The sequence below is a fragment of the Xenopus laevis genome, chromosome 5L, assembly GCF_017654675.1.
Source record: "Xenopus laevis strain J_2021 chromosome 5L, Xenopus_laevis_v10.1, whole genome shotgun sequence".
Taxonomy (NCBI): Eukaryota; Metazoa; Chordata; class Amphibia; order Anura; family Pipidae; genus Xenopus; species Xenopus laevis.
In genome coordinates, this window is record NC_054379.1 from 24,861,991 (window position 1) to 24,889,236 (window position 27,246).

The 27,246-nt window shown below is 43.4% G+C and overlaps 1 protein-coding gene across 3 annotated transcripts; it reads right to left on the bottom strand.

Moving 5' to 3' along the window:
- Positions 1 to 201: 201 nt before the first annotated feature.
- LOC108716562 lies at positions 202 to 25,609 on the bottom strand. Of its 3 annotated transcripts, XM_041562619.1 has the most exons (20): positions 25,499 to 25,607; positions 25,295 to 25,410; positions 23,543 to 23,625; positions 19,791 to 19,948; positions 18,663 to 18,934; positions 16,974 to 17,102; positions 14,950 to 15,019; positions 14,554 to 14,692; positions 13,324 to 13,484; positions 12,875 to 12,920; positions 10,218 to 10,357; positions 9,488 to 9,599; positions 9,235 to 9,356; positions 8,767 to 8,903; positions 8,363 to 8,519; positions 6,736 to 6,810; positions 4,820 to 5,696; positions 1,112 to 1,295; positions 691 to 839; positions 202 to 487 (listed from the first exon to the last, which is right to left on the bottom strand). In XM_041562619.1, exons 2-20 carry the CDS (start codon positions 25,302 to 25,304, stop codon positions 248 to 250), a joined length of 3,261 nt encoding a protein of 1,086 aa, XP_041418553.1. In that variant the 5' UTR covers positions 25,305 to 25,410; positions 25,499 to 25,607; the 3' UTR covers positions 202 to 247. The 3 variants fall into 3 exon arrangements, with proteins under 3 accessions (XP_041418553.1, XP_041418552.1, XP_018118263.2); XM_041562618.1 differs by having other exon boundaries at positions 25,295 to 25,609; XM_018262774.2 differs by lacking the exons at positions 19,791 to 19,948; positions 23,543 to 23,625; positions 25,295 to 25,410; positions 25,499 to 25,607 and adding an exon at positions 19,026 to 19,771.
- Between the last annotated feature and the right edge of the window lie 1,637 nt (positions 25,610 to 27,246).

Consider the following 27,246-nt stretch of genomic DNA (forward strand, 5'->3'; position numbering starts at 1 on the left):
TGCCCATGTCTGCTATAGACACAGTGTTTGCTGAGCTGATATCAAGTGATTATGTGCATTTTGACTATCCCTGTGAATGTTTCCTCCACCCCATAGGACTAAGGTGAATGTGCAAATCTGGCAGCAGCTATAAAATCAATCCCCATGGTCCTCTGCTGAAAAGGGATTTTATGCAAAAAGCAATACTTGACACCATTAACATAAATGAACAAGACAGCTATGTTTATTGGCCCTTCTATTCCCTGGCTCAGCATGTGGGGGACACAGGTTGTCCAGTGGTACCACCCCCAAGGGTCAGAACATGCTTTTCCCCTGAGGATGATCTGGATAGAGGGAGTAATTGGGAGTCTAGTGATGTTTTGCTCCCTAGTGGGGTGTGAAGTTGCTTTGCTTTTGAGGATGATCTGGAAAGTTGGGGCAATTGGGAATCTTGTGACGCTCTATCCTCTGCTGGGCTTGCAGGTATTGATTGCAGATCCTGGTTTTCCTATGGAAAGGAGACACGAATTTTAATTTTGGCCCTCTGTCTTCATAGTAAAGTGTTTCCTTCTACAAGACCTTTACCGGCTCCCACATGCTCAAGGGTTTCGACTTCCGTGCACATTTATCAAGCTCAGTTTGCTAATTTTGGTACCATCTTAAGTTCATATTCTTCTGATGTTATCAGTGATTAGTGTGAGGTTATTTTACCTTCACAGTTACCCCATGGCTGATGCTGAAGGAGAAGGAGACCATGGAGGATGAGTGCTGAACAGGAGGTAGATGAAATGTTTTTAGGGGGGTTTCTGCAGACTCGAACTGGGCCAGACGCTTATGCAGTATCTGCTGGGCTCTAAGCACTGAGGGAAAAGAAAGGGCGACATGTAAGGCAAAATGATGGAGAGTATTCCTGTGACCAATCATCAGTGGGAAAGAAAAGGGGAGCACATGAGTTAGGGATGCCACAACTCACCATAGCCGAGTAATACAATGGAAACAAGACTATAAATGCTATAGTTAGTAGCAACCAATCAGATGCTCACTTTCATTTATTAAAACTTCATTAGGCCAGAGACAGCTAGCTGCTGATTCTGTGCTCTGGTGTGCAAGCTCCCTGAATTGATAGTCTTACCGGGCTTCCTGCGGGCACTGGCTGAAGATCGGAGAAGCCACAACTTGCGGAACCCAGCCCAGAATGGCAAGAGGGGGCCACACAAGGAATCCTGGAGGCCATCAAATATGGAGAGCGAAGGTTGATCCATCACTAGAGCAGCCTCAGATTCCTGCAAGTAGGCCTGGAGGCGATGTGGGTCCAACTGGAGGACAATGGTAAACATTTAAGCTACAGGTGGCATTGATTATATGGGCTTGCACTGTTTAAGGGCACACAAGTTTGGTTGTAGGGGCAGTGGCGTAACTAAACCACATCACGCACTGCCCCCCATTCACATCCGCCAATCCTCACCCACTGGCTCTCAGGTAGGATGTGGGATGTCTCTACAGCTATAGGGGAAGCAGTGAGATCTGGGCCCACTCGTGGGGTCTGCTTCCTCTATATGCCAAGGGTAAGGAGGAATACATGGAACCAAATGGTTATTTCTATAGTAACCCTCCTGTCAGTGCAATTATTAGACTTCTGTCTTAATTTACCACTAGAGGCAGAACAGAAAAACTGAATACCTCTAGTCCCTAGTGCAGGGATCCCCAACCTTTCGAACTCGTGAGCAACATTCAGAAGTAAAAGGAGTTGGGGAGCAACACTAGCATGAACAATGTTCCTAGGGTGCCAAATAAGGCCCCATAGTAGCCCCTATGTGGATTATCAACATACATTGAGGCTTCTTTGGCAGTACAATTGTTTTTTATGCAATCAAAACTTGCCTCCAAACTTGGAATTCAAAAATAAGCTCCTGTTTTGAGGCCACTGGGAGCAACATCCAAGGGGTTGGAGAGCAACATGTTGCTCACGAGTGTATATATCAGAAGACTCCATCTTAGACCTTCAGTTCTATTGTCCTGTCTTGGAAGTAATGAACAGTCTTATTTTACATCTCTCTATACTCTTATTACTTTTTTATCCTTCTATCTGTGATCAGGACAGGGTGAGGTATGGACTTCCCAGGGCACACACAGTACTCTAGGACACACAATGTCCATGGGGCAAGCTGAGCTGCCCACACAATAGCCCTGGTTAAGGTGACTGCACTACAGCTTATTTGGATTGAGAAAGGAATCTGTGATTGCCAGGCTGATTTCTCCATTGTGCAATCTATCCCGTTATAGAACACTATTAAGCACAACGCTCCATAATGGAAAAAGCTGACTCTCTTAGATGTGAGGGTTGAGTTTCAAACAACCAAAAATGCCTAAATGTAAAACATGCAAATTTTGGAAAACCAATTTAAAAACACCAGATGCACAGAAGGCACCTATTCTATCTCCACTACCTAATCAGGTTCACCCTTACTACAACTAATTCACCCATACTACCAGGTCCAGACTGAGAATTAAAATAGGCCCTGGCATTTCAGGTACACAGAGGCCCAAACAGCCCACATAGAGGCCCTAACAGCCCCCACCAGCCCACTAAATACTGACTTTCTATGGGACCTTATAGCAACCCCTCTGGCATTTGCCAGAACCCACAGATTGCCAGTCCCGGCCTGCATACTACTGCGTATGCCTTTTGTGAAAGTAAGTAAAAGAACAGGCAGCCATTGGTCAGCGTTGATCCCTTGGAGGTTGTGAACAGGTATGTACTCTTATGAGCTAGGGGGGCAATGTACCAAACACACACTTTTAAAGGGGCATGGTCCCAGGAGGAGACCACACTACCCATAACTGTCCTTGTCATGGGCTGGTAAAGACTCCTGCAGTCCCATCCCTTTAGAATACAATTAGATGATGCCACAATGGTGGCATTTGTCAACAAGCAGGGTAGTACATGCAGCAAACTGGCAATGCAAATATCTGTATGAATCCTGAGTTGGGAGGAAGGCACACAGCCCAATATCTTGGCAGTATTCATAATGGTCGGTGCAAAACTGGAAGACAGACTATTTGAGCAGGACGACTGTTGACCAGGGATAATGCTTGTTCAACAAAGAAGTGTTCTTTCTACTAAGACAGATGGGGAACTCCAGATGTGGACATGCTGGCTTCTAAACACAATTTGAAACTCCCCCTCTATTGTGCCAGAACATGGGACCCAGGTGAGGTGTTTATATATATATATATATATATATATATATATATGCCCTGATCACACTTGGAACTTCAAAATGGTGTATGCTTTGCCACCACTAGTCACAATTCTAATAGCACTGGATTGGCCAAAACAAGTGTGGTACACAGATCTAGCTCAGCTGTCAAATTGAAACCCTGGTGATTACTATTCCAACCCAACTTGATAAATGAAGGCTCTCTCAACCACTCAAATCTGGCTATGGCAGAATGCCATGGATATCCTTCTTTGGCTTGCAAATAGTCCACAGCTAAGGAATATTATAGAGTGTGGAGAACCTTCCTATCCTGGTGTGACTGGATGCACATCTGATGTAACACAGGAAACCTCTAAAAGAATAACTCCCAACTTGGAACTTACCCTTCTTGAGTTGCAACAACCCTCCTTCAAACCCCTCTTAAACTGCGATCTCAAGTGGCTTTGCCTTAAAGTCACCTCTCTCATAGCGATAACCTCTACAAAGTGGGTTTCAATACGTTCTCCCTTTTCTTGTAAGAAAGCATGGCTCACTCTCCACCAAGACAAGACAGTTCTTTGAACCATCCCAGGATTGGATGGAATTCCACATGAATCAGTAGATCATCTTACCATCTTTTTTCCTGCAACTAGCAAATCTCTTCAAATATATCTCGACATCAGCAGCCTATCACTGTTCAAATAGTCTCCTTGTATCCTACTCTGTAATGTAATTCAAAGGGACAGACTATCTCCAAGAGAACTGCAGCATGCTGGCTGGTAAAAACCATCAATTCTACATATGACTACAAACAGAAACCCAGACCATTTTTAGTGAAGGCCCATTCCACTAGGTCACAGAGCACTTATTGGACCTTACAGAATTTGGCAACAGCAGAGCTGATCTGATCTCTAAAGAAGTCACTTTCGCTACACCCAATACCTTTGCTAAGTTTTACAAATTAAACATTTTTGCTTCTCACCAGGCCGTGTTTTGACTGGAAGTTTTTCAGGCTGCCATAGCACAGTGACCTTTCACGTCATCCTATTATCCTTTGGTTTTACCCACCCAACTTGAAAGTCAGCTATTGGATGTCCCTAATGTCTGAACTGAAAGAAGGAACACTAGAAAAGGGGTATTTTGGACTTGTCATCCAAGTCCCACCTATGCTGATGTAGTATGGGCCATTGGGACCTTTTCTCACTATCCTCGATTTCATTTGTCTCTTGGTTTTCTTTCTACCTTTACTCTCGCCACCTGATGAACTTAAGAAACTAACAGAGGGTGTGAGGTTGAGCCATCTGGTATATGCAAGAGGAGGGACCAGGAGTCAATTTTTTTCTGTCCTGCCTCCAGTCGTGAATGAAGACAAAACCCTAATGCCTGCACTGACAGTTTGGGCCTATGAGAAATTCCCTTGATGAAACATTTGAGGCCAACACACAATTTTCACAAATGCGGTGTAATAACACCTTGTCAAGGTGGAACATGTGGAGGTGGAAAATTCTTGAGGTGGCTAGGACCTGAGAGGTGATTTTGATCTCACCAGCAGAGCCCACTGAGACCAACTAAATTCACCCTTGGAGGCAACGCACTATGTGAACCAGAATAGCAAAACATCATAAATCTGCTGTACTTACCTCCAAGAGGTGGTTGGGGTGGGGTAGCAAGAATCTCTCCCTGATTACCCTAACCTTTGTCCTTAGAAGTCCTTGGTCTGGCATAGCATGATGGGCATTTTTGTACTTCTGCACCTCCAGGCAGCATAGCAGATTATTCTCAAGAAGAGAATGTCCCTCCTGGGCAGAGTGTGTCTGAAGGTAACTGAGGAAATGAAGCACCTCAGAGGTTGGCCATCCCTGTGATGCCAGGTATAGGGCTTGTCTGAAGGTAGTTTTGTCCTCACTTGTTGGCTGTGCCTGAGCAGAATGTTGCGGGATGGTCCTTGTACCATGCAGACGTGACATGATCATTTTGTTGGCAAAGACCTGTAGAATAGGCTCCAGTCGTGCCCAGTTCTCATTTCCAGGCTGATCCACCCCACACTCCTTCAGTCTTTTAACCATTTCTTCCCAAAACTGTCCAAAGGATTGTGAGAGGCATGAATGGAGGTAGTCTATAACCCCCTCAAGGCTGGGGCTGCTTACCCTGGCCTTCAGTAGGTCTGAGACCAAACGCTTTCTAAGACCTTTTAAAAGGGGCCTTTGGATACTTTCCAACTCTAGTACTTCCTCCACCAGCCTCAACATCTTCCTTCCTCCTGTGGTTCCTTTCAATGCTTGAAGGGTCTCTAAGGCCTTCAGTGTTGCTGGCTCTTCTGTGTCTTGTATAACTTTTCTGTACACCTTGTATACAGCTTTGTTCTCCAGCATCTCCAGAGAGTCTGGAGGTTCATTGATGGGGTAACCACAAACTGCCTCATCCTGACCCTGTTGTATAAATGAGACTGTTTTCCTCTGATGTTTTGGCTTTCCTTCTCTGAAGTGAACAGCCCTGGAAGCTTTGCCTTTTTTAGTCCTGGAACAAAGAAATGAACAGAGGAGCAGATAATTGACAACCGTTTCATCCACTGGGTTGTTTTTAGCACCTCTTACACCTCTAGCTCTAACTCTACACCAGTACCACTTCTTACCACTTTCAGTCAACTTGCCAGTCCTACCAATAGGGCAACCATGTTCATGTGACCGCCTAATTTGTATGGCAGATAATGCACTGTTGTTTGTATAAATCTTACAAATGGCATATTCATTCTTTTAATCATCTGAAATAGAATTGTTCAAAAAAACTCATTAAAGGTTAAATTCAGCTTAAAATTAAATTTTACCATGGTAAAGAAATATTCTGATTTATTCTCATTTGGTAGTAGAGACAACTAGTCTCACCCCACTGCTTTGGAAGCCCCATTCCATCCCTACAATATGCTGTGTTGTGTTGTGCTGTGTAGGGTTAGCAGAGGCACTGGGTTCTAGAGGAACATTTTAATGGGGTAGGGACATTTTATACTGATCTGAGACTAAATATATGGAGGTGCAACTGTGGGAACTGATTTTTGGTAGGTACTGACCTGGGAATGAAAAATAGGTATATGCAAAATGTATTTGGGTGGATTTTGCATTATCTAGACTAGAGAGATTATTTGTGGAGAAGGTAGAGGTAATGTTTATAAATTGAGGTGGGTATGGAACCAATATAAGTAAATGCATCAGGTGCATCAGAGAAGGTTCATGATTTATGTAACCACAGTGTGTACTTCTGGGAGGGGGGGGGTATGCAAATTAATGGGATGCCAAACTGAAGATGGTTGCAGTAAACAGGAGATCAGTGAACAGAAGAGTATTCTAGATAGTTCATATTAGTGCGAAGTATGTAAACAGCAGAGATGATGTAGACCCTGCAGAGTAGCAGTTAAAATAGGAAAAAGGACAGTGAGTTTGCTGTTTTAGCAGGTCAGTAGAACTAGATGAACCCATAGGGAACAAGTTGGTGACAGCAGGAAAAGATTGAGGCTGTAGGGGAACAGAAGTCTCTAATTGAATGTATACTGATCCCCAATTACCTTTTGTGCGTGTCCCCCCTGGGGCTCAAGTCAAGGCTCGTCTTTGGGTCCTGGTTTAGGGTAGGAACACAGTGTCTGGAACAGAAATCATGTGGGGTCTCATAAGACAGATGTACATGATGTTTATAAATATAAATGTACATGATGTAAATATAAATATAAAGCAGGGTCCCTCCTTAATGTAAGAGTAAATGTAAGAGAAGCCTGTGCAACACTGTGCATCCCCAGGAATAGGTGGAAACTTTATCAGGTGTATCTTGTCTTGGGATGTTTCCAAATTGCCATGGGGGTGCCTGTACTTGCTGACTGTTCCAATACTTGGCTGATCCCTGCAGCAGTTCTAGACTGGCATTAAACTTAAGGCACAAATACAACAGGAATTGCCACCTAATGTCTCATTGCAGCAACATTCCATAATTCTCAGGGCTGGAATCCTCCCTAGTCTCCAGCATCCAAAGTGTAAGAAGATTTGCTATTCCCCCAAATCCTGGTAATATCCAGGGCAGGGACATTCCCCAGCCCACCGAATTCCCAAGCCAATGACATTCCCCAGTCCGCAGAATTCCAAGGCATTCTCTAGTTTGCAGAATCCAGAGTGTAGAAACATTTTCTAATTCCCAATGTTCTGGGAGGCAGTATCATTCCCTAATCTCCATCATCTCCAAATTCCAAGAATTCCCTATTTCTCAGACCTTCCAGGGCAGGGACATTCCCTACTCCTCAGTCTTCCTACGAAAAATACATTTCCTTACTCCACAGACCTCCCGGGGCAGAGAAATTCTCTATTCCTGTTTCCAGGCTTTTCCTACCAACAATCTGGAATGGGCAGAATTTATAAATTACTTTCTTACCCCTGAGGTAGTAATTTCCTCTGCTCATTGAGGATTGTTCTTGGGTAGCCAGAAAGTGCCACAGTGCCTGTGTATGCGCCATTCCTCATGCTTGGGACTCTGAACCTAGAAAGTCCTAGGGGATCTTTGTATGTGCCATTCCTCATGCTTGAAGCTCTGTGTCCAGTAGGTATAACTGTGCCCAGTAAGTATAACTGTGCCCATGTGCGCCACTACTCACACTCCCCATGCTGATAAGAGCAGGTTGGTTACAGGGCACAACTGAGATCAGGGGTTGGGTAACTGGTTCCTTCTCAGCTGACGGCTCAGATGTCCCTTGGGCTCTCTGTGTTACATCAGCACCCGTAGGCACCTCAGTAACGAGATCAGCTCATTAGCACAAGTGACAAGAGAAGAGACTAATTACACAGCTTGTTCCCTGGCACAGGATCTGCCTCTGGACTTTCATCTCCTTATGCATTCACACACATAGGCAGAACCACACAAGGGCCACACACAGGAGGACTAGGGGCCCTTAATAAGAGCTTATCTCCCATATTGTTATCCCAGAGTACTGCGGGGTGTTTGTTTTGTCTATATGCTATGTGAAAAATATGCCTTAGTTACGATAGATAGGATCTGTACCACTGAGACAGAATGCTCTGTTATACTGATAGAATCTCAGCCATAAAGCAGGGCAGAATTGCTGTTTACAGTGGGTAACAACTAACAGACAGGATCTGTGCCACTGTGACCGAATGCTATATATGTGTTGGGGTGAGAGATTTGTTACTTACTCTAGGAATTGAGCAACGTCGTAGCGCAGGAAACACAGCCATGACTCGCACAGGGCACCCAGTTCCATCCAACCTATAGACCCCCAGGCCAGCGATTGCATATCTCCTGCGGCGTGGTCCAGGTGCTCCCAAAACTCAGCAACATATTCAAGAGATCCTAGAGATAAATCAAATTTTCAAGGACAAGCTCAGTCAGGGGTGGGTTTGTATCTTATGTAGGGGAACCAGTGGCTGCACAGTATCAGGGACAGGCTCAGGCAGGGGTGGGTTTGTATATAATGTAGGGCAACCAATGGCTGCACAGTATCAGGGACAGGCTCAGGCAGGGCAGGTTTGTGTCTGGCATGTGCCCATGAGACAGTGACTTTGATACTGAGCTTGTACAAATTGTGTTGGACACTTACCTTCTTGCCATATGGGGTCCCTGTACTTGGGCATTTGGATTTCCCAGGATGAGTCGTCATCCTCTGACCCCCTAATGTCCCGTTCAGCCAATGCCTGGCACAGCAGAAACATCTGAGTTCTTTTCTGGGAATCAAACCTGGCACAGACAGAGATTTGGGAGAATTCAAGGGGTTATTCTGTTATTATATACTTACTTAGTGCCCATTGGCAGTGGCTAAACGGGCATTAATCCTCGCAATGGGCAGGAAGGATTCTTACATACCATACCATCATCAGCCCCTTAAATTGTTCCCTCTGGGGCATTGCTTCAATGACATGCACTCTGCTTGTTGCTATAGTGACTGGGCCCCTCACTAACATTCAGCACATAATCACTGAGCATCCCAGGGTTGGCAGGAAAGAAAGGGGTGTATTTTATTGGAGTTTAGGCCACACCCCAAGTTTCCTATCAAATCAGGGTCTCTCACCTGCTTAAGAAGTGTAGGAATGGGCTTCCAGCCTGACAATCACTCATCAGGGCTCGTATCATTCTCTGGACAAGAGAAGAGTGGGAGGAGCCACATTGGAGACCCGTCCAGGTGCTTGTATTCTAGACAGGAGAAGAGATGCCATTATCACTGATTATTCTGTTCCTCCCATTGTACAATTGGGCCCAGAAGTGGATCTTCCACAGTAACAAAGGGAAATTACCTTCCCAGTCCCACAGGGGAGGAAACTTACCTTTCCACCCTCTGTCCCTCTCCCTGTTGTGCCTGGACTCTGCTTGTTGGGTCCTAGTTGGATTTGTGGTTCTGATTCTATTGTCTCTGTGTAGGGGGAAATAAGATCCAGCCTGGGAATGATACAGACACAGCTTTTATATTATAGGGGCCCTTTATCTTCCCCTTCTAAACTTTACCACCCCCCCCTCTTTACACAGTTACCCCAGCCACACCCTCTAGCAGTCACTGCAGCTCCACACAATTATCCCAGCCACCCCTCCATGACTCCCTGCATCACACAACATCCAGAAATAGCACAGACATGGGTATGGGTTGGGCGCATGTTCTACAATGGCAATATTTTGTGGATTGAGTTTTTCATGACAGACTTTGAACCATTTGGTTTATGGCGAAACTGCATCTTAATAAAAGGGATATGTATGCAAAAGTATGTGCCTTTTTAGGTAGACGAGGCAGTTGCTGATTGGCTGGCTTATATCTGCAAGGTGTGTTGTGCCGGGGAAAAACAACAGGTTGTAAATACAGTGTTGTGTAACTACGCCTACTATGTCTACTACTACGTCCCATTGTGTTTCTACCTCTGTTAAGATGAAAGATTCCTTGTTCTCTGGGAGCCCAGATACCTGCATCAGCCTGTTAATCCCCCACCCCAGTAAATGAACCCCTCTGGAGACTTGGAGTAATGTCCTGTATAATGGCAGCAGAATGGTTAGACATGAATCCAGTACCTTCTATGCAGGGACAACTTCTGATGGATCAGGAACCGTGGTACCCAATAAGAGCGCAAGCGCCTCAGTGCATCATACTGGGATCTCCTGAGTGCTGGGAATGTTGGACCCCAGTTCTGCTGAGACAGTCGGATCTGCTCCTATAACAACAGGAACAGATTATTAATGCCCCCTGGAATAAACTATGGGATTAGGTTATCACAAGAGGTTGGGGAAAGCACAAGCATCAATAGAGAAGAAACTGGGTAGCAAAGGATCATGGAGAGGCCAAGGGTCCGGCAATATAGAGAATAAAGGGGGACAGATTTATCATCAGCTGATATGGACATTACCTTCCTGCCCCAGTTTCTAGGGATGGATTGTTCTGTGGATTTATGTGGAAATGGACTGCTGAACTGGACACTTAGAAAACTGGTTGGAAAGGACTTGATGATACTTGATGATAAAATGATTTTTGTCCTGAAATGGGTCCATCGGACCATCGGACATGGAGGAAATGTATGACTATTGGTTCTCTGGCGACCCACAATCTGACACTGTTTTACCCCAGTAGAGTTAGTATAAAAGCAGAGACAGTCCCAGAATGCTTTAGGAGCTCTGGTCAATCTTCCCACAGGCTGGGTCATCAGAACAATACAAATCTCTATATATAACCAACCCAGCCAATATCCAACAAGAATCCTGTCCCAATGCTTATGCTAAGTGCCCTAAAACTTTTCATTTAACTAAAGATTTATGGCCCAAAGCGTTAGAATAGAAACGTTTGGTCATCACATTCTTCTTTCTTTCTGCTGAGTTCATGTATTTCAATTCCAGTTATGTGCCATGTTTTCGCCATTTTGAATTAATAAGAGTTGCGCTCATGGTCATGATATATGTACGTTCTTAAGATTTATTGTGGTCAAACCAAAGAATTTAGCAGCACACTAGCAGTTGCAATAAAAGTCAAGAATTTATTTAGCCCTCCTACTGACATTTTGGAGGGCTAAATACATCTTCACTTTTTATTGCAACTGCTAGTGTCCTGCTAAATTATTTGGTTTGACTACAATCATGTCTCCAGTTGCAGGCTAGAGACCTACAAGCAAGCACCTACCATCACAATAGATGATGGCTATACCTGTATGGGTAAGAGCACTCTAACTCCTTATTGCAACTTGATACTGACTCTAAAAAGTTTCTTTATTGTGATCACAAACCGAGGGATCCCCAGCTGAAGGGACACCCAAACATACTAGTTGCCACTAGGATGCAGGACCTACAGGCTTTGAACTTAGCTACTTATATTACATTACAGAAATAGTATAAATAATGATGTCACTTCCTCTTCCTCTGCCTCACCTTGTGTTAGTTACCTCACTTCCTGCTGATTAAATAATCAAGATACAATTTAAGATGGAAAAAAACAAATAGCAGTACCTAGTGCAATATTGTTAATATTCAGTGCAATCACCAAAGTGTTACAACACTAATCTGTGTGTGTCTTGAACCATAGAAAGTCTATGCATAGATTTTTCTGTGTGTTTTAAAGTGCTATAGTGATTTCTACAAGGTGCTATCTCCAAAATAAAATTATAATTAAGTCAAACAAAGGGCTTTCAGTGCTTGCTTCAAAAGGCAAAATGAATTAAAATAAGGTGCAATGGTGTTTTCTTCAATCAGTAAAAATCAGCACTTCTCTACTCTCTGGTGGGATTGGCAATTTACAAGATTTCTGATTTCAAAACAGCATATCAATATCAACTCCAGGGTATTCCTTTTTCTATAAAGACATTAAAAATCATGGACAGCGCCTATTGTGTAATTTGCCTTTATTTTTTAAAAGGTTTTAAAACTTATTGCACTGCCGGTGTCTCCCTCTCTCGTATGTTCCACCTGTACATCAATTCACTGCTGAGACTGGAAGTAGGGTTGCCTAGCCGGTAAAACACCCGCCAAGGCCGGGGCCGGTATTACAAATTCACCGGCAATGTAGCTGCCGGTAAATTTGTAATATCCCTAACTAAAGCCCTTGGCCCGGCCCAATCTGCTCAAAACATACCTTTTTTTTGCCGCCTGGCCAATCGAACGCCACGGCTCTGCCCCTGTGGCGTCATGCCCGTCCCCTTTGACGTCACACCCCGCCCCCTTTGCCGTCAAGCCCCACCCTCTTTTTACTGCCCCCAGCACTGGCCGGTGCAAATTTTATTGAAAGGTGGCAACCCTAACTGGAAGTGATGTCACACTTGATGCATTTCGCTGAAGTCAGTTTCTTCAGAGAACACCATTGCACCTTCATTTAAATTTTACCTTTTGAAGCAAGCACTAAAAGCACTTTGTTTGACAATTATAATTTTATTTTGGAGATAGCACCTTGTAGAAATCACTATAGCACTTTAAAACACACACGAAAAATCTGTGCATAGATTTTCTATGGTTCAAGACACACAAAGATTAGTGTTGTAACAATATTGCACTAGGTTCTGTTATTTGTTTTTTTTCCATAGCCTGTGGCGCTGATCTTTAATTGTATCTTGATTTGATGATCCAGTGGAGGAACTGTCAAAAAGATCGGCAAAGGAAAAAATTCTGAGGGTTTACTTTTCCTTTAAATCTTGCAAATATCTGTTGTTTTTTTGCAATTTTAACTCTGTTATATGACTAAATAGTCGATTTACCTGGCACTCAGCAGTCAGGTAGGGCAGGTACTTGTTCTGGATGAACCTTTGTGGCAGGAAAGCAGAGAGAGAGAGGAGAGGAGAGGTTACCGATGGGCAATGACATTATATATTCAGAGGCAGAGGTTACTGACACCCCAAACACATTATAGTCAGTGAGATGAAGTGGGAACCTTAGCCACAAATACATTATATACAGTGGAAGGTAATAGATCCTGATACCCCAGACTGGCCACCCATTCAAAAAGCGTTACCGATGGGCAATGGCACATGGAACTTTTGGCACCCATGATAAATTTTGGTTACCTGAAACACAAGGACACCTTGTTTCCTTCCCACCAGCTAAAATGCAAATTTCATGGTGCAATATTGGTTGTTTCTGCTGCAGTATGACGTCTATGCTATGTCCACAGAATGTTATGTGTGGAAGCCTGGGATGTAAATGTTACCTGTACAGGTGAGCAGACAGGTGTCGGGTTTCCTCAGGGTTGGGAGAGGCTTCAGTCTCTGACACACGTTCTCTGAACTCTTCACAGTCCATCCAGAAATGCAAGAGGTGAATTCCCAGAGTATCCTCAAGAAATGTTATGAATCTTCCCAATCCTTCCCTCTGGGGGACACAGTTGGATGGGAATGGAAATTTGGTAAATTTGTGAATACATGGCATGTGAACTGGAAGGAAATTGGAATTGGAATCTGGGAATACATGGCATGGGACTCGCAATGGGAATTTGGTGAGTTTGGAATTACATAGCATGTGAATTGGAATGGGAATCTGGAGAATACGAAAAAGGTGGCATGTGAATTGGAAGGAACTTTGAACGACCATTTGGGAAAAGCTGGCATGGTAATTGGGGGGATGAATAAGAGCACTTCGCATTTTATTTGCAGACATGGGGGGGGTGCTCTATTTGGGGAAATTCGGAAGATAAAGTAACATATAAAGCATCATATAATAACCCCCATTTGTCTTTCCTCAATAGACAGCAACGTGCCCCATAATTTAAAGACATGTACAGAGATCTGTGTAGGAACAAAGCATTTAGGCACTTCAAAGATCCAGTGCCCAGTGTACCACATACTGTACAGTGTAGTGATGTGTGGGTCGACCCGAAACCTGTATCAACCTGTGGGTTCACCCCCGGTTGAGCGGGTTTGGGTTGAAATTTGGCCGACCATTGCAGGTTAGGGTCGTGTGTGGTTCAGACTGAGGAACTAAACTCCTCCTCTTCTCATGAAGATTCCCTCTCTTGTAACCAGAGTTGGGCACAGAAGTAGTGTACAGAGTGAGGTGATGTTGGTGTGTGTAGGGAGCGGGCCCTGCAAAGGCAACATTTTGCAGGTTAGGTTCGGGTGTGGGTTGAGGTTTTGCGGGTTAAGATCAGGTGCAGGTTGACTTTTTCCTGATCCACACATGACTAATACAGTGCCCATCTTATATGAGTTCCCATCTGCACTTACTGTTTCCAGCACATTTGCCTTATACAATAATAGTGTTTGGAAAGCTCTTACTATACTCACCTTCCCCAACAGTTGCATTGCCCTTTTACAGTACTTTGTTTCCTCCTACCATACAGGTGCCTAGGCCACTGAGCTTACCATTCCCAGAACATTGCCATTATATAAGAGCAGCGCTTGGGTTCCACCTACTATACAGGTGCCTGGGCCCCTGGACTCACTGTTCCGAGAGATTGTTCTTTAAGGTGCTGCAGGGAGTTTCTGGTGAGGTTGTGCTGCTGCAGAAATATTTCCTCTTCCTCACTGGTGCTGTAAGGTTCATCCATGATATCCCACTCACACTGACATTGCCCCTCGGTCCTGCAAAATACCCCCAGACTGGGTTATTGTCCAACTCCCAGCACTCTTAGATAATAATATTTTCAGCAGCAGTCCATACAAGGCATGGGAATGGGAGGCCAAATGGGTGAGCCCTGAATGGAATAGAGGCTTCAGGAATAGGGGGTTGGGGGCTGAATGTTTAATTTCATGATATGCCTCATTTACAAATTGCTATTGGGAGTGGGTGGAGGGAATAGAGCATAATGTTACAGGGAATATTAATAACCCAGACCTACCTTGTCATCTCCAAATCTTCTGTTGGGAAAGAGTCAAGGGGAGTTGCGGTCCCTGCACCAACACTGCATTCTAGGAATATACAGAAACGAATCAACAATGTGCAATGGTGACACTGGGCTAGCTCTGTGCCCAAGACTCTGTATATATCATTGGAGGCATTTGGACACACTGGCTTTTCGGGCATCTCAAGCTGACGCTATTCCTGCGCAGTACAAATTCATAAAAGCAGCAGAGAGGGCCCTTATGGTTTATGGAGTAACATTTCCCCTGTTACTACATCCAAATCACATAGAGACTCATGAGCAACATAATACAATAAATAAGGTTTTCTGAAAAAAGGTGAATGGAGCATTATTCCCTACAGATAGATGTTACTCTTTATAATATATATATATTCAGATTCAGTAGATATAACAGATGCAGTTGATATTGATGCTGCTAAATAAAAATCAGATAACCAACTCCAAACTCCAGATAACCAACTCCATGTCTCGGAATATCACTGTCTGGATCAAACTAACAGTTCATTTAAAGGTGAGCTCTCCAATTTTTAATTTTGCGATAGTTCCCCTTTAAGACACATTGTGGTTCATTTAGGTTATGGCCCAACAGCTAATCTGAGGTCAACAAGGATTTTTATTCATCCATATCCGGTAAAATGGAGACAATACCATATAAATATTTCATGCCTTAATCATTAAATAGGGTTAATGTGACGTTGGGCAGGGTGGCGCCATGTCTAAGCATTTACACGCACACAGGGCCGCCATCAGGGGGGGACAAGGGGGACAAGCGTACCGGGCCCGGGCATGAAGGGGGGCCCGGCAGCGCTGCATTTTTTTGAAGATCCGGGCCCCCCTTACGAGCGCCCGAGCCGTACGTCTTGCCTCTTCAGTGCCGAATGCGGAAGTGCCGAAAAGCCGAAGCCGATGCGACGAAAAGACCCGAAGTCACGGAAAAAGCCGAAGTCCCGAAGTCACGAAGCGCCGAAAAGACCCGAAGTCACGAAAACAGCCGAAGCCGAAGTCCTGAAGCAGCGCAAAGACCCGAAGTCACGAAAACAGCCGAAGCCGAAGTCCTGAAGCGGTGAAAAGACCCGAAGTCACGAAAGGAGGCGAAGTTGAAGTACTGAAGCCATGAGTTCAATTCTACTGAACACCAGTTTGTGTTTTTTTTTTTTTAATCCCCTGGCCACCAATGTATTATTTTAATATTCTATAGGCCCCTGCCACCAATCTTTTTTTTAAAACTTTTGTTTTTGGGGCCCCAATTTTTTTTTTAACTCGTAAGGGGCCCCTTGCCACCATTGTTTTTTTTTGGGGTTTTTTTTTAAAAAAAAAATTAATTTTCTTTTTGGTGGCCCCAAATTTTTTAACTTGCCACCAGTTTTTTTTTTTTTTCAAAAAAAAATTATTTTTTTTTTAAATTTTTTTTGGGGCCCCAATTTGTTTTTAACTTGTAAGGGGGCCCCTGCCACCATTTTTTTTTTTTCAAAAAAATTTTTTTTTCTCCAAATTTTTTTTTTGGGGCCCCAATTTGTTTTTAACTTATAAGGGGGCCCCTGCCGCCAATGTTTTTTTTTTTTTTCAAAAAAAAATTAATTTTTTTTCAAATTTTTTTTGGGGCCCCAATTTGTTTTTAACTTAGAAGGGGGCCCCTGCCACCAATGTTTGTTTATTTTTTAGTTTTTTTTACATTTTTTTTTGTTGGGGCCCCAAGTTTTTTTTAACAGGGGGCCCCTGCCACCAATGTTTTTAAAAAAAAAAAAATTTTAATTTTTTTTTTTTGGGGCCCCAATTTTTTTTATAAGGGGGCACTGACCATCAATAGCTTTTTACAACTTGTGTGGGGGGGGGGGGTTACTTTTTTAGCGCTGATGTCTGTGTGGTCTTTTAACTGCGATGTGGGCGGGATATGGGGCGGAGCTTGGTCGTCAGTGTGGGCGGGGCCCAGGGGGCCCCAAAAATTTTGTTGTACGGGGCCCCGTGATTTCTAATGGCGGCCCTGCACGCACACATCTTACCCTGCAGGTGACAGCTTTGTGTGGTTGAGTCTGGGTTGAAGTCTTCACAGGTGCCATGTTTGTAAAGGTTCAGAACAATATTCTTGTGCTGCTCCAGCAAAGGTGAGGGGTAACCACCCAATATATACCCTACACAAAGGAGAATCACAGGGGGTTACAGTTGAGGTGCATGGGGCATAATCAATTCTTTTACTGCTGAAATCTTCTACTTTTTAGACAAAATATGGTCACAAAATATTTTGCAGAACAAAAAACATTTTCTATCCAAATTTCCACCTACCTTTCTGTCTTAAAGGGGTGCTTCACCTTTATGCTACCTTTTAGTCTAGTATAGAATGGCAAGCAAATTAAATTAAAAGCAAATTTTCAAATGGAGTTTTTCTTTTTTATAGTCTTTGAATTATTTGCCTTTTTCTTCTACTCTTTCAAAAGCGGGTCACTGACCCCATCTAAAAGCAAATGCTCGGTGAAGCTACAGACCCTCTCCTATTCATATTCCAGTCTCTTATTAAAATCGGTGCATGGTTGCTAGGGGCATTTGGTAAAATTGCAAAGTGGAGAGCTGCTGAATAAAAAGCTAAATAACTCAATAAAAATATGTAAATAATTAAAAATGAAAGCCAATTGCAGTTGTCTAAGAATATCACTCTCTACATCAGTGATCCCCAACCAGTAGCTCACAAGCAACATGTTGCTCACCAACCCCTTGGATGTTGCTCCCAGTGGCCTCAAGGTGGTTGGTGCTAATTTTTGAATTCCAGGCTTGGAGGTAAGTTTTGGTTGCATTAAAATCATGTGTACTGCCAAAAAGAGCCCCCTGTAGGCTGACAGTCCAAATAGGGGCTACCAAATAACCAAATAGCCAACCACAGCCCTTATTTGGCACCCAGGAAGTTTTTGCATGCCTGTGTTGCTCTCCAACTTCTTTTAGGTTGGGGAACCCTGCTCTACATCATTCTAAAAGTTAATTTACAGGTGAACAACCCCTTTAAAACATGTACTGTATTACATAATGCCAGATCTACAGACTTTAGGTTGCACCCTGTTTTACATGAACACAGTAAATTCGGGATTTACAAAATTAATTTCATGAACAGAAAATTAATTTTGTGACTTATTGTTAGTACAAAATGATTTTAAGGTTAAAAATTTATTTTGGGTCTGGTCAAAGGAATTTTGCGCAAAATACAATGAAAATTTTGGTTTTGGCAAAATATATTGCCTGTTCCATCATGTTCCGTGTGCAAATGCTACACATAAAGAATGTTTCCTCTGCATACAATGTACTCTGTGACAACAACATTTGTTACGTGATTGAAATGGATTTTATGAACACAAGTGGAATCATTTTAAAGTCGCAAAATAGATTTTGTCAACAAAGAAATAATTTCACAGGCACATGGTAAGGGATTCATGGACTGTTAATGGAAAATAAAATTCTAACACTACCTGAACTCAAAACCCATTTTCTGACAAAATCTTTGAATCCACAAATTCATAATCCAGTTTGAAGCATAATTAATTTCAAAATTACAAAATGGAAAATGTGCAGCATAATAATAGTTATTCTGCGATATGTACTAAGCCCTTTCATACTTGACCATCACACGTTAGTCCACTGCCCCTTATACTTGTAGCCCCTAAATGATTGGTCAGTATGTGCACCCAGGAGAAGGGACTCTGGATCACCTGAGCCTGCCGGGGCACTTTGTGTGTGATTCATAATCCTGGGCATCAGTCTGATTGGGGCACTGGGAGAATGACTTTGGTGGGATTCAGTGTTTGGACTCGGATGACTTTGTTGATGACCAGCATTGGGAGGATTATTGGGAAGAGAGGACAAGCCTGTGCCATTCGACTGCCGGCTGTACCCACAGATCCCAAAGCGGCTAAGAGGGTGAGGATCTTCTAGGGGCTGGAGCAGTAATCGGGCAAATTTGAATTCCAGATAAAGAGGAGACCTGCAGAGAGAGAGAGAGAGAGATCTAGATTACTGGCTGCCATATGATCTAGGTTTCAGTTTTCAGTTAGTTATGCACAGAGATTTATTACCCCAGGGACATAATAATGTTGCTCTTCACAGCCTTATGGTTGAGGCTATTTGGGAATACATGGGGCATAGAGAGAACCCTTCTTGCTGGAATTCTGGCTTTTTGGAGGTACAAACACACAAGTGTACAGCCAATCAGATGCTGATGAAGGCTTCTTGTCACTAACCAACAGCCAATAATAGCTCTGGTTACCCACCCCAGGAATGTCATTTGTGCTTGTGGTTTTTCACAACTCTCTACATCAAGTGAGACTTATGGGTACAGAGGGTACATAGCTCTTGTTTAGTGAGTCCCTGAACCTTTCACACGAGAGGGATATATTCATGGCATCCAAGAAATTTCCATTCATATTTCCTATAAAATGTACCAGTAGGTTGGTCAAACCCATTCCCTCCCAGACCAGGGAGAGTTGTTTTGACCCCAGGGACCCATTTATGTTTGGACTTGTTCTGATGTAACCAACGTTCCCATTTCTTCCATTCTATGCAAAAACTTTTTTTTTTCCGGCTTCCCAGGATCATTGCAGTGGATGCACATCACAGTTATTGGGCCTTGGTAAAAATATGATTTATGGTGCATGTGGTCCAGCCATTAGATAGCTTTAGTTGATAGAAGTTTTCTGCTGTTCTTGCAGTTAGCCTCTTTGTCTTTGTAGGAAGTAGAATTCAGCCTTACTACAGCCGTACTATAGGTGCTCTGAATAAAGTCTGAAGTTCTGATGTGAGTTTACGGAATAACACAATGCCCAGAAGATAATGTCACTCACTTCCTGAATAGAGGCAACCGCTCCTCCCTCAGCCACGACAGAGTCCTCTCCCTTTGCTGCTCATTGGCTCCATAACTTAGAGATCCCCCCGGCAGTAATCCATCCAACTCCTCAACATTCTCAGTCAGACGGTCATAGTATAACCTTACTGGGAAAGCCTGGGAAAGAGTAACAATTTTACCTGAAACACTCATAAATAAAACTGAACAGTCTCACTGGGAATATATTAAACAGTATTTGTATTGGGAACATTTGGGAAATTCATAAAATAATCTGACTGGGAAAATAGGAGTAGGATAATCTCGTTCAGAACATTTTAGAAACTCGTTGCATAATATCACTGGAAAAGTCTGGGAACGTCATAGAACAATCTAACAATGGGGAAGATCTGGAAGGAATAGAAAAATATCACTGGGAACAGATGGAACACAGGAAATGTAGAGAAATATCCCACCGGGGCAAATAAGAGGTCTAGAACATCAGTGAGGGTCAGTAGAACAAGCCCAGTGGTAACCCTATAACTAATTATTATAAAAGCCCAATTTACAGTTAAAAGGCTAAACGTATCGCAGCACAGGGAGCCCCAGCATTCTATTGTCCCCTCTTCTGGGCTTTCCATTGCTCTCAGACTCCTGGTTAAAGTCTCAAAATGTAATGTGATCTCTCACACACCTTCCCTGTTGAAATAATCATGGTCAGCCTTGTACTAAGCTTGGTTACTAAGCAGTGAAACTGTGATGTGCACAATTACTGTTAATTAAGCCACATTGGGGATGAAGGCAGGTGTTCATTTGCCAGATTAAGGGCCGTTTCTAACGAATTAAAGGAGACATTTTGTGTAAAAAATAAGAATGTACCAGTGCATTATACCCATTTAGATTTGAAGGAATTGTGCTTAAAAAAGTAGTGTTTCAGGCTGATTTATTGAATATGTAACGCTTTCTTGGGCTATACTGCCAATTAGTAGTTAAGGGTGTCCAGCTAGTGGAGTGAGCATGGGTTACATGTGAGCCTACACCCAGGGCAGAGCCTTCGCCAAATGGAAGCTTCCCCTTTAAGATGTTGTAAAACTACAACCCACAGGCTAGTTAGTGCAAAAGTAGATAAATTGGACGCCAGGAGGTTCTTGGATGGTAAAACAGGTGAACAGATTTATTATGCACAAAAGCAAATGACCTCAGGTTTACTCACAATACTTGTAGGATACAGCAGATGGAACCACAGTAGACAGAGTGGCCCACACAGTCAGATCAGAGCATAAGGTATCAGCAGACAGGGGAAATGACTTCTCCTTTAACCGACGTTGCCAGTGAGGGGATCGGGATCAATCAGGTAGAGTACAGGTAGTCCTTTGCTAGGATGCCTATCAGCTGAGTTCCCTGCTCTAAAGGCAAACAGGCCTTGTGGGAAGCTACTCCCTTCTACAAATCCTTGTTGGAGCGACAACTGCTCTTTCTGCTACACCTCTCTGTCTTACACTCCTAGAGAGTCGATTACAGGGGCTTACTATGCTAGCTGTTCCTCGTTCACGGGTTGCTTGGTCCCGACTTAGATCTCCAAAGGAACAGGTCCCTTTGGGGTAAATGGCTTTACTGGGCCTATGGTGATCCCAGGCTCAATGGGAATCACCTAGAAGCACAGGATCAAGAGCCAAAGAGGAAGAGGCCACTCCCTACACAGCACTATATAGCAGTGTGGCAGGGGAGTGTCATTACACTCTTTGTCCAATAGATGTAGTTATCACATAAGAAATGTTACAAATACTTATACCCAATAGCAAAGGCTATAAGAAACTATAACACAGATAGGGGATTAACTCTATAGGGAATGTAGATCCTATAGGTCCCTACAAATATTTCTGCAAAAAACCCTAATAATCCCTCCCTTCTCTTCCACTTCCTGCTCCCTGAATTCCCAGGCTGTGCAGGGGAGCCGGCGTCTCTCAGATCACTGCACTGTAGGACAGGAACCAATCAGCAGCTAGCAGGACCTGATAGGGAACTGAAGCCTGTCTGTGCTTGTGTGACTGCAGGGCTGTGATTGGCTGTCCCCCTCCTACTGTGCTTCTGGCAGGGACCGTTAGGACACGCCCACCCCTCATTTGAAACACAGACAGAGACCAGAGAACATCTATAGGGAGCTCCAATAAAGGGATCATTTTTAAGGATAATATTAATTTTAGCATCATGTAAAAGCAACACCTTATATTACGTATAATTGCCTACAAAATTGTATCCTTTATAATGCCTTTAAAGTAGAAGTAGCAATAACAATACATTTGTAGCCTCACAGAACATTTGTTTTTTTAAGATGGGACCAGTGACCCACATTTGAAAGCTGGAAAGAGTCTGAAGAAAAAGGCAAATAATTAAAAAAATAAACAATGAAGACCATTTAAAAAGTTGCTTAGAATTGGCAATTCTATAACTTACTAAAAGTTAACTTAAATGACGCAGCCTTTAAAGAGGGAATTATTCTAGAAAGTTTCTATTAAAAGTAAGTAAAACAGAAAAGTAAAGGGATTTTGGGAATAAATATTGGCACTTTGGGAAGTAGAAAATACTTTTCCTTATGTTTTAAACAAAGGAGTAACTTTCCCCTGAATGCAATGCAGCAGCACCCGGTCAGAGCCCGAGAGCGAATTTCATTGATATTTTTGGTAGAAAATGAGAGAAAACAATAAATTCCTTGGAAATCGTAAGAATGGGGCATTTCTATTAGTCTAAAGGCTTTATAAATAAAATATTGAAGCATCAGCAAAGTGCCCAATTTCCCAGCATTTACCAATAGGACTTTTATTTTTTGATGTGTTGATGTGTTGGGAGTGAATCCTGTTACATTCATTTGCCTCAGCCATAATAGGCTGAAAAGGAACTGCAGAAGTATTTGTTGGGTGTGGCCCCGTAGGAGGGTGTGGAAGGGCCCGGCTGCTATTTGTCATCAGTTGCCATGTGTTTTATCTCACTGTGTGTTGATGCATTTAATCTTGATACACAAAGCTACAGAGATCTGTCCATTTGCTACAAACATCTCCTCGATGGCTCGTTAACCCGACTAACAACTGATGTCATGAGTCCCAACCGCCCGTTCCCATCCCCAGATACAGACTGTTACCTAGTTCCCTCAGGACGTTACTGTAATTATTTGCCTAGAGATAATCACCCCTAGATACCAGGCTCCTTCCTTCCATACAATGTTTCAGGCCTGGCACTTCAGGAAGGCCTCACTGGCTCGTGGCTTGTAATGTGGCTGCGGGTAGGGTCTGTAGAAATGATCCTTCAACCCAATGTTATCAATAGGAAAGAAATATATAATATATTGGAAGGATGGCATTTTTAGGTGGCTGGGGCCCTGAAGGTTAGAAAAATTAAAAAGGCTTTGGTTAAAAAATAAATAGAGCATTGATGGCCAGCTACAGGTGCAAGGTGTTAGATAACTGGGTCCCAGCCAATCCGAGGGAGCGCAGCGCAGCCAGGCCCCCCAAATCCACTGGGGTAAATGGAAGATTCAGAAACAGGATCAACATAACTGTTCTGAACTTTCCAAGAAATGGGGCAACATGATCATATTTGCCACCCACTGGGCTAGTAAACCTGCACCACAGCTGGGCCAAGGGATATTTCCACCAGTGGTTCTGTTCTACTGGATCTGAGCAGTGTTACAGAGTCAAATAACAAAGGGCTGAGAGAATGGCAGAAGCCAACAGGGGCATATAAAGCAAAGGTATCATGGTCCCCGCGGGGGTCACTCACAGGAAGGGCCACAAAGGCGTTGAAATATTCCAAGAAAAGGTCATCAGATACAAGAAATTCTTCCAGTCGCTCCCCTGGGATCTCTGTGGCCAATCAGAGAGAGAAATTGTCAGATCTCAGCCCAAACACGGCACAGAACAGCCACACAGACGCACACATACACACCTCCCCTTCAGAGTAATGGCAGGAACTGCTACTTTTCTAAAAGAGTTGCGGGTGCAGGGAACTCACTCCCAGCAGAAGCAGTAGGGACTGAAGGAAGGGAAATGGTGGGAAGATGTAATGGCAGGAAGTGTTACTTTACCTAAAGTGGTTGCTTTTTACTTTAACTATATTTCAGAAATTGAAGTTTAAACTTTAAAGGGGTTTCTGTCATGATTTTTATAGTCTAGTTTTTACTACTAGATTACACTGTGCAGATTGCAAGTAATTCATTCTGCCATTTTAAATGTTATTATTGAATCAATAAATGCATTTTTGTTGTTGTTGTGATATTGGTGTGTAGACAGCCATATAAGGTCATTGTGCTTGATCCCATGCTTTTAGAAAGAGCTGGCACATCACTATGAAAGTGCTTTCAGATAAGCTATTGTTTCTCCTACTCGATGTAACTGAAGGAGTCACAACTTTGGTTAGCTGGACTTGGATTTTTACTATTGTGTGCTGTTCTCATGTCTACCACACAAGTCACATGGCTGACATTACCTGGGTAACTAACAGCATGTCTAGCACCATGTCAGATTTTAAAATTAAATATATAAAATTGTATGCTTTTTAAAAAAAAACAGATTTCAATTCAGGATTCTGATGCATTTTGTAAAAAAACCCATACTTTCTCATGACAGAATCGCTTTAATACTCCTCTCTCTGGTGTTTTAGTCTGGCAGTTCAGTAACACAGGGGCACATTCAGGACAGTTCTGCACCTGGATAACAGAGCTGTTAGACTGAAAAGTTCAGAGTCTGCCCCGTGTTATTAACTGTCAGATTGAAGAGAGAGGACAGCAACAGCTCAGTAATCCAGGGTCATACTCTGAACTCTCTCTCTCTCTGGCGTTTCAGTCTGGCAACTCAGTAATCCAGGGTCATACTCTGAACTGTTACTCTCTTTGGGGTTTCAGTGCGACAGTTTAGTAATCCAGATTTATTACTTTCCTTTGGACCAGGAATAGTCTGGGGTAGTTTGGTGCATCTCAATTGGTGGGGCAGGTGCAGAGTCACGTGTGACAGGTGCTTGTGGAACTGAACAACACGCCCTGTGCTGCTGTACAGACTGTTTATTGCACAAGTTGGGACCATTACTGTTCTATTTGTTCTTCCCTTTCAGTTCCTATTGTTCCACATACAGGACTCAGAATTGTTGTGTCTCCTCTCTGGTCAACTCCCCCTCCCTCAATAGCCACCATGTACCCCCCCCCCCCCACACACACACACATACACATAACACATCATTTACCAATGGTTGTTTTGTGCACTATACCAACATGATAATACAGGGCACCTACTACTCAGTCACCTCATACACACAAGTACCCCTTCTCCAATACCCAATAGCTTTTATAGTACTTGTACCCCCCATTACCCATAGGAAACCCCTTCCCCAACTCCCCAATAATTTGGAAGGGAATAGGGACAGAGATGAAGCTGTTGGGCCAAACACACACTTAGAGAAAACCATAAGTAGAGGTTATGTTTGTAATTTACACACACTTTCTGTGTCTCAAATAGACCCACAAATAAAGAGACTACTGACCTGTCATCATTGGTTCACCCAGTGTCACCTGACATCCCTTGTACCAGTTCTACCAGCAATGCCCAGGAGATCAGGTTGCTCCCATGGTACTGGAGCTGAGGGGTGACCAGAAATCGCTGAGGATGAAGATATAGTACAGCAGATAAATGGGACAAATATTGTCGATAGAGTAGATCAACGGATGAGTAAATAATGTGAGTGTACCCAGCGCTGGGCTGATCCAGTAGAGGAAGTAGGTAAGTAGATACAGAAGGAGAGGAGAGTGTACCCAGTACTGTAGTAGATGAGATTCCTGCAGGCACAGTGAGTGAGTCTGGGTTGCTCGGGTTATTTAGTTGCTGCCAGGGCAGGGAAGGGCAGGGAAGGGCAGGCACTGCCGTATCTGTGTACAAAGCATTTTCCTCCCATAACTAAACATTTCATGAATGTGGAAATCCAACCCCATAAATGCTAAGATCATACAGGGTGTCACCTGCCTGAGAAGAGCACATTGGTAAGTGTTGCAGTTGGCCCTGAAATGCCAGCTTTGGGTCAAGTTAAAAATCAATTACATGTATTCATTCATCTACACAGGGCCACCATCAGAAATCCCTGGACCCCTCACTATGTAGTTGGCAATGGGCATGACTTCTTAGCCACCCCCTCTGACTGACCCCCTTGGGTAACGGCCTTACTAACTTAAAGAAGAACTAAAGCCTAAAAATGAATTTGGCTGAAAATGCCACATTTTATATACTGAACTTATTGCACCAGCCTAAAGTTTCAGCTTGTCAATAGCAGCAATGATCCAGGACTTCAAACTTGTCACAGGGGGTCACCATCTTGGAAAGTGTCTGTGACACTCACATGCTCAGTGGGCTCTGAGCAGCTGTTGAGAAGCTAAGCTTAGGGCTCGTCACTATTTATCAAGCAGAAAATGAGGTTGGTCTGTAATATAAGCTGATGCTACAAGGCTGATTAATAAATTCTGATGCTAATTGCACTGGTTTCTGTGCTGCCATGTAGTAATTATCTGTATTAATTATATTGTGACATTTCTATTCTATGAGTACTGTATATTGTGAGTGGGTCCCTAAGCTCAGTAAGTGACAGCAGCACAGAGCATGTGCAGTGAATCAGCAGAAAAGAAGATGGGGAGCTACTGGGGCATCTTTGGAGACACAGATCTTTACTGCTAAAGGGCTGAGGTTGCCATGGGCTGGTACAGAAGCCCAAAAGAAAATGTACTACATTTCTAGCCTACTTCTTTAGTTAGGCTTTAGTTCTCCTTTAAGGTGGCCATTTACAGACAGATCCGCTTGTTTGGAGATGTCTCCAATGAGCGGATCTCTCCCCGATATGCCCACCTTGAGGGGGGCAATATCAGGCTGATCCGATTGTGGGCCCCAGGGCCCAACGATTGGATCATAATGCAAAGAATACGGGCAGTCAGATCGCCTGACCACATCGATGAACAGATGTGGTCCCCAATCCGACCGGATTTTTACCCCTGCACGATTGACATCTGACCATCAGAGGGCCCCATACACGGGCCAATAAGCTGGCGACTTTGGTTTGGTTAAAAAGTTTGGGGCCTCTAATTTAGTTCCATCAGACCCCAATTTAGGGATTAGTCATGAAGGCTGGCACAAACTACAGCACAGAAAAATCCTGCTTAAAAATATCTAAGCAAGAGTGCAAATGAAGCCTTAGTAGTTTCATGCCAGGGGTCCTTAAACCTAGGCAGGTGTATAACTATACAGGGGCATACCTCCCAAATGTTCCGTTTTTCACAGGACAGTCCCGATTTCGACAGCTTAACCCAAAGTCTTGGTTTGTTACTGAAATGTCCCAACTTTCTCTTTGATCTTCTGCCCTGAACAGCCAGAAAAATATACAACATTTCTAACTTAATTGGCTTTTGGCAGAAAGCCTAGAATAGATGCTTTTGTAACAATTTAAGATAAGCAAAT

Bases quoted from the DNA above. Each gene is read 5' to 3' on its own strand.
- LOC108716562 (XM_041562618.1), bottom strand. The intron at 19,949-23,542 runs GTGAGTGACCCC...ACTCTTTCCCAG, and splicing joins ACGCCTTTGTGGCCCTTCCT to GCTTTCCCAGTAAGGTTATA. The intron at 12,921-13,323 runs GTAACATTTACA...CCTGCCACAAAG, and splicing joins CTGTCTGCTCACCTGTACAG to GTTCATCCAGAACAAGTACC.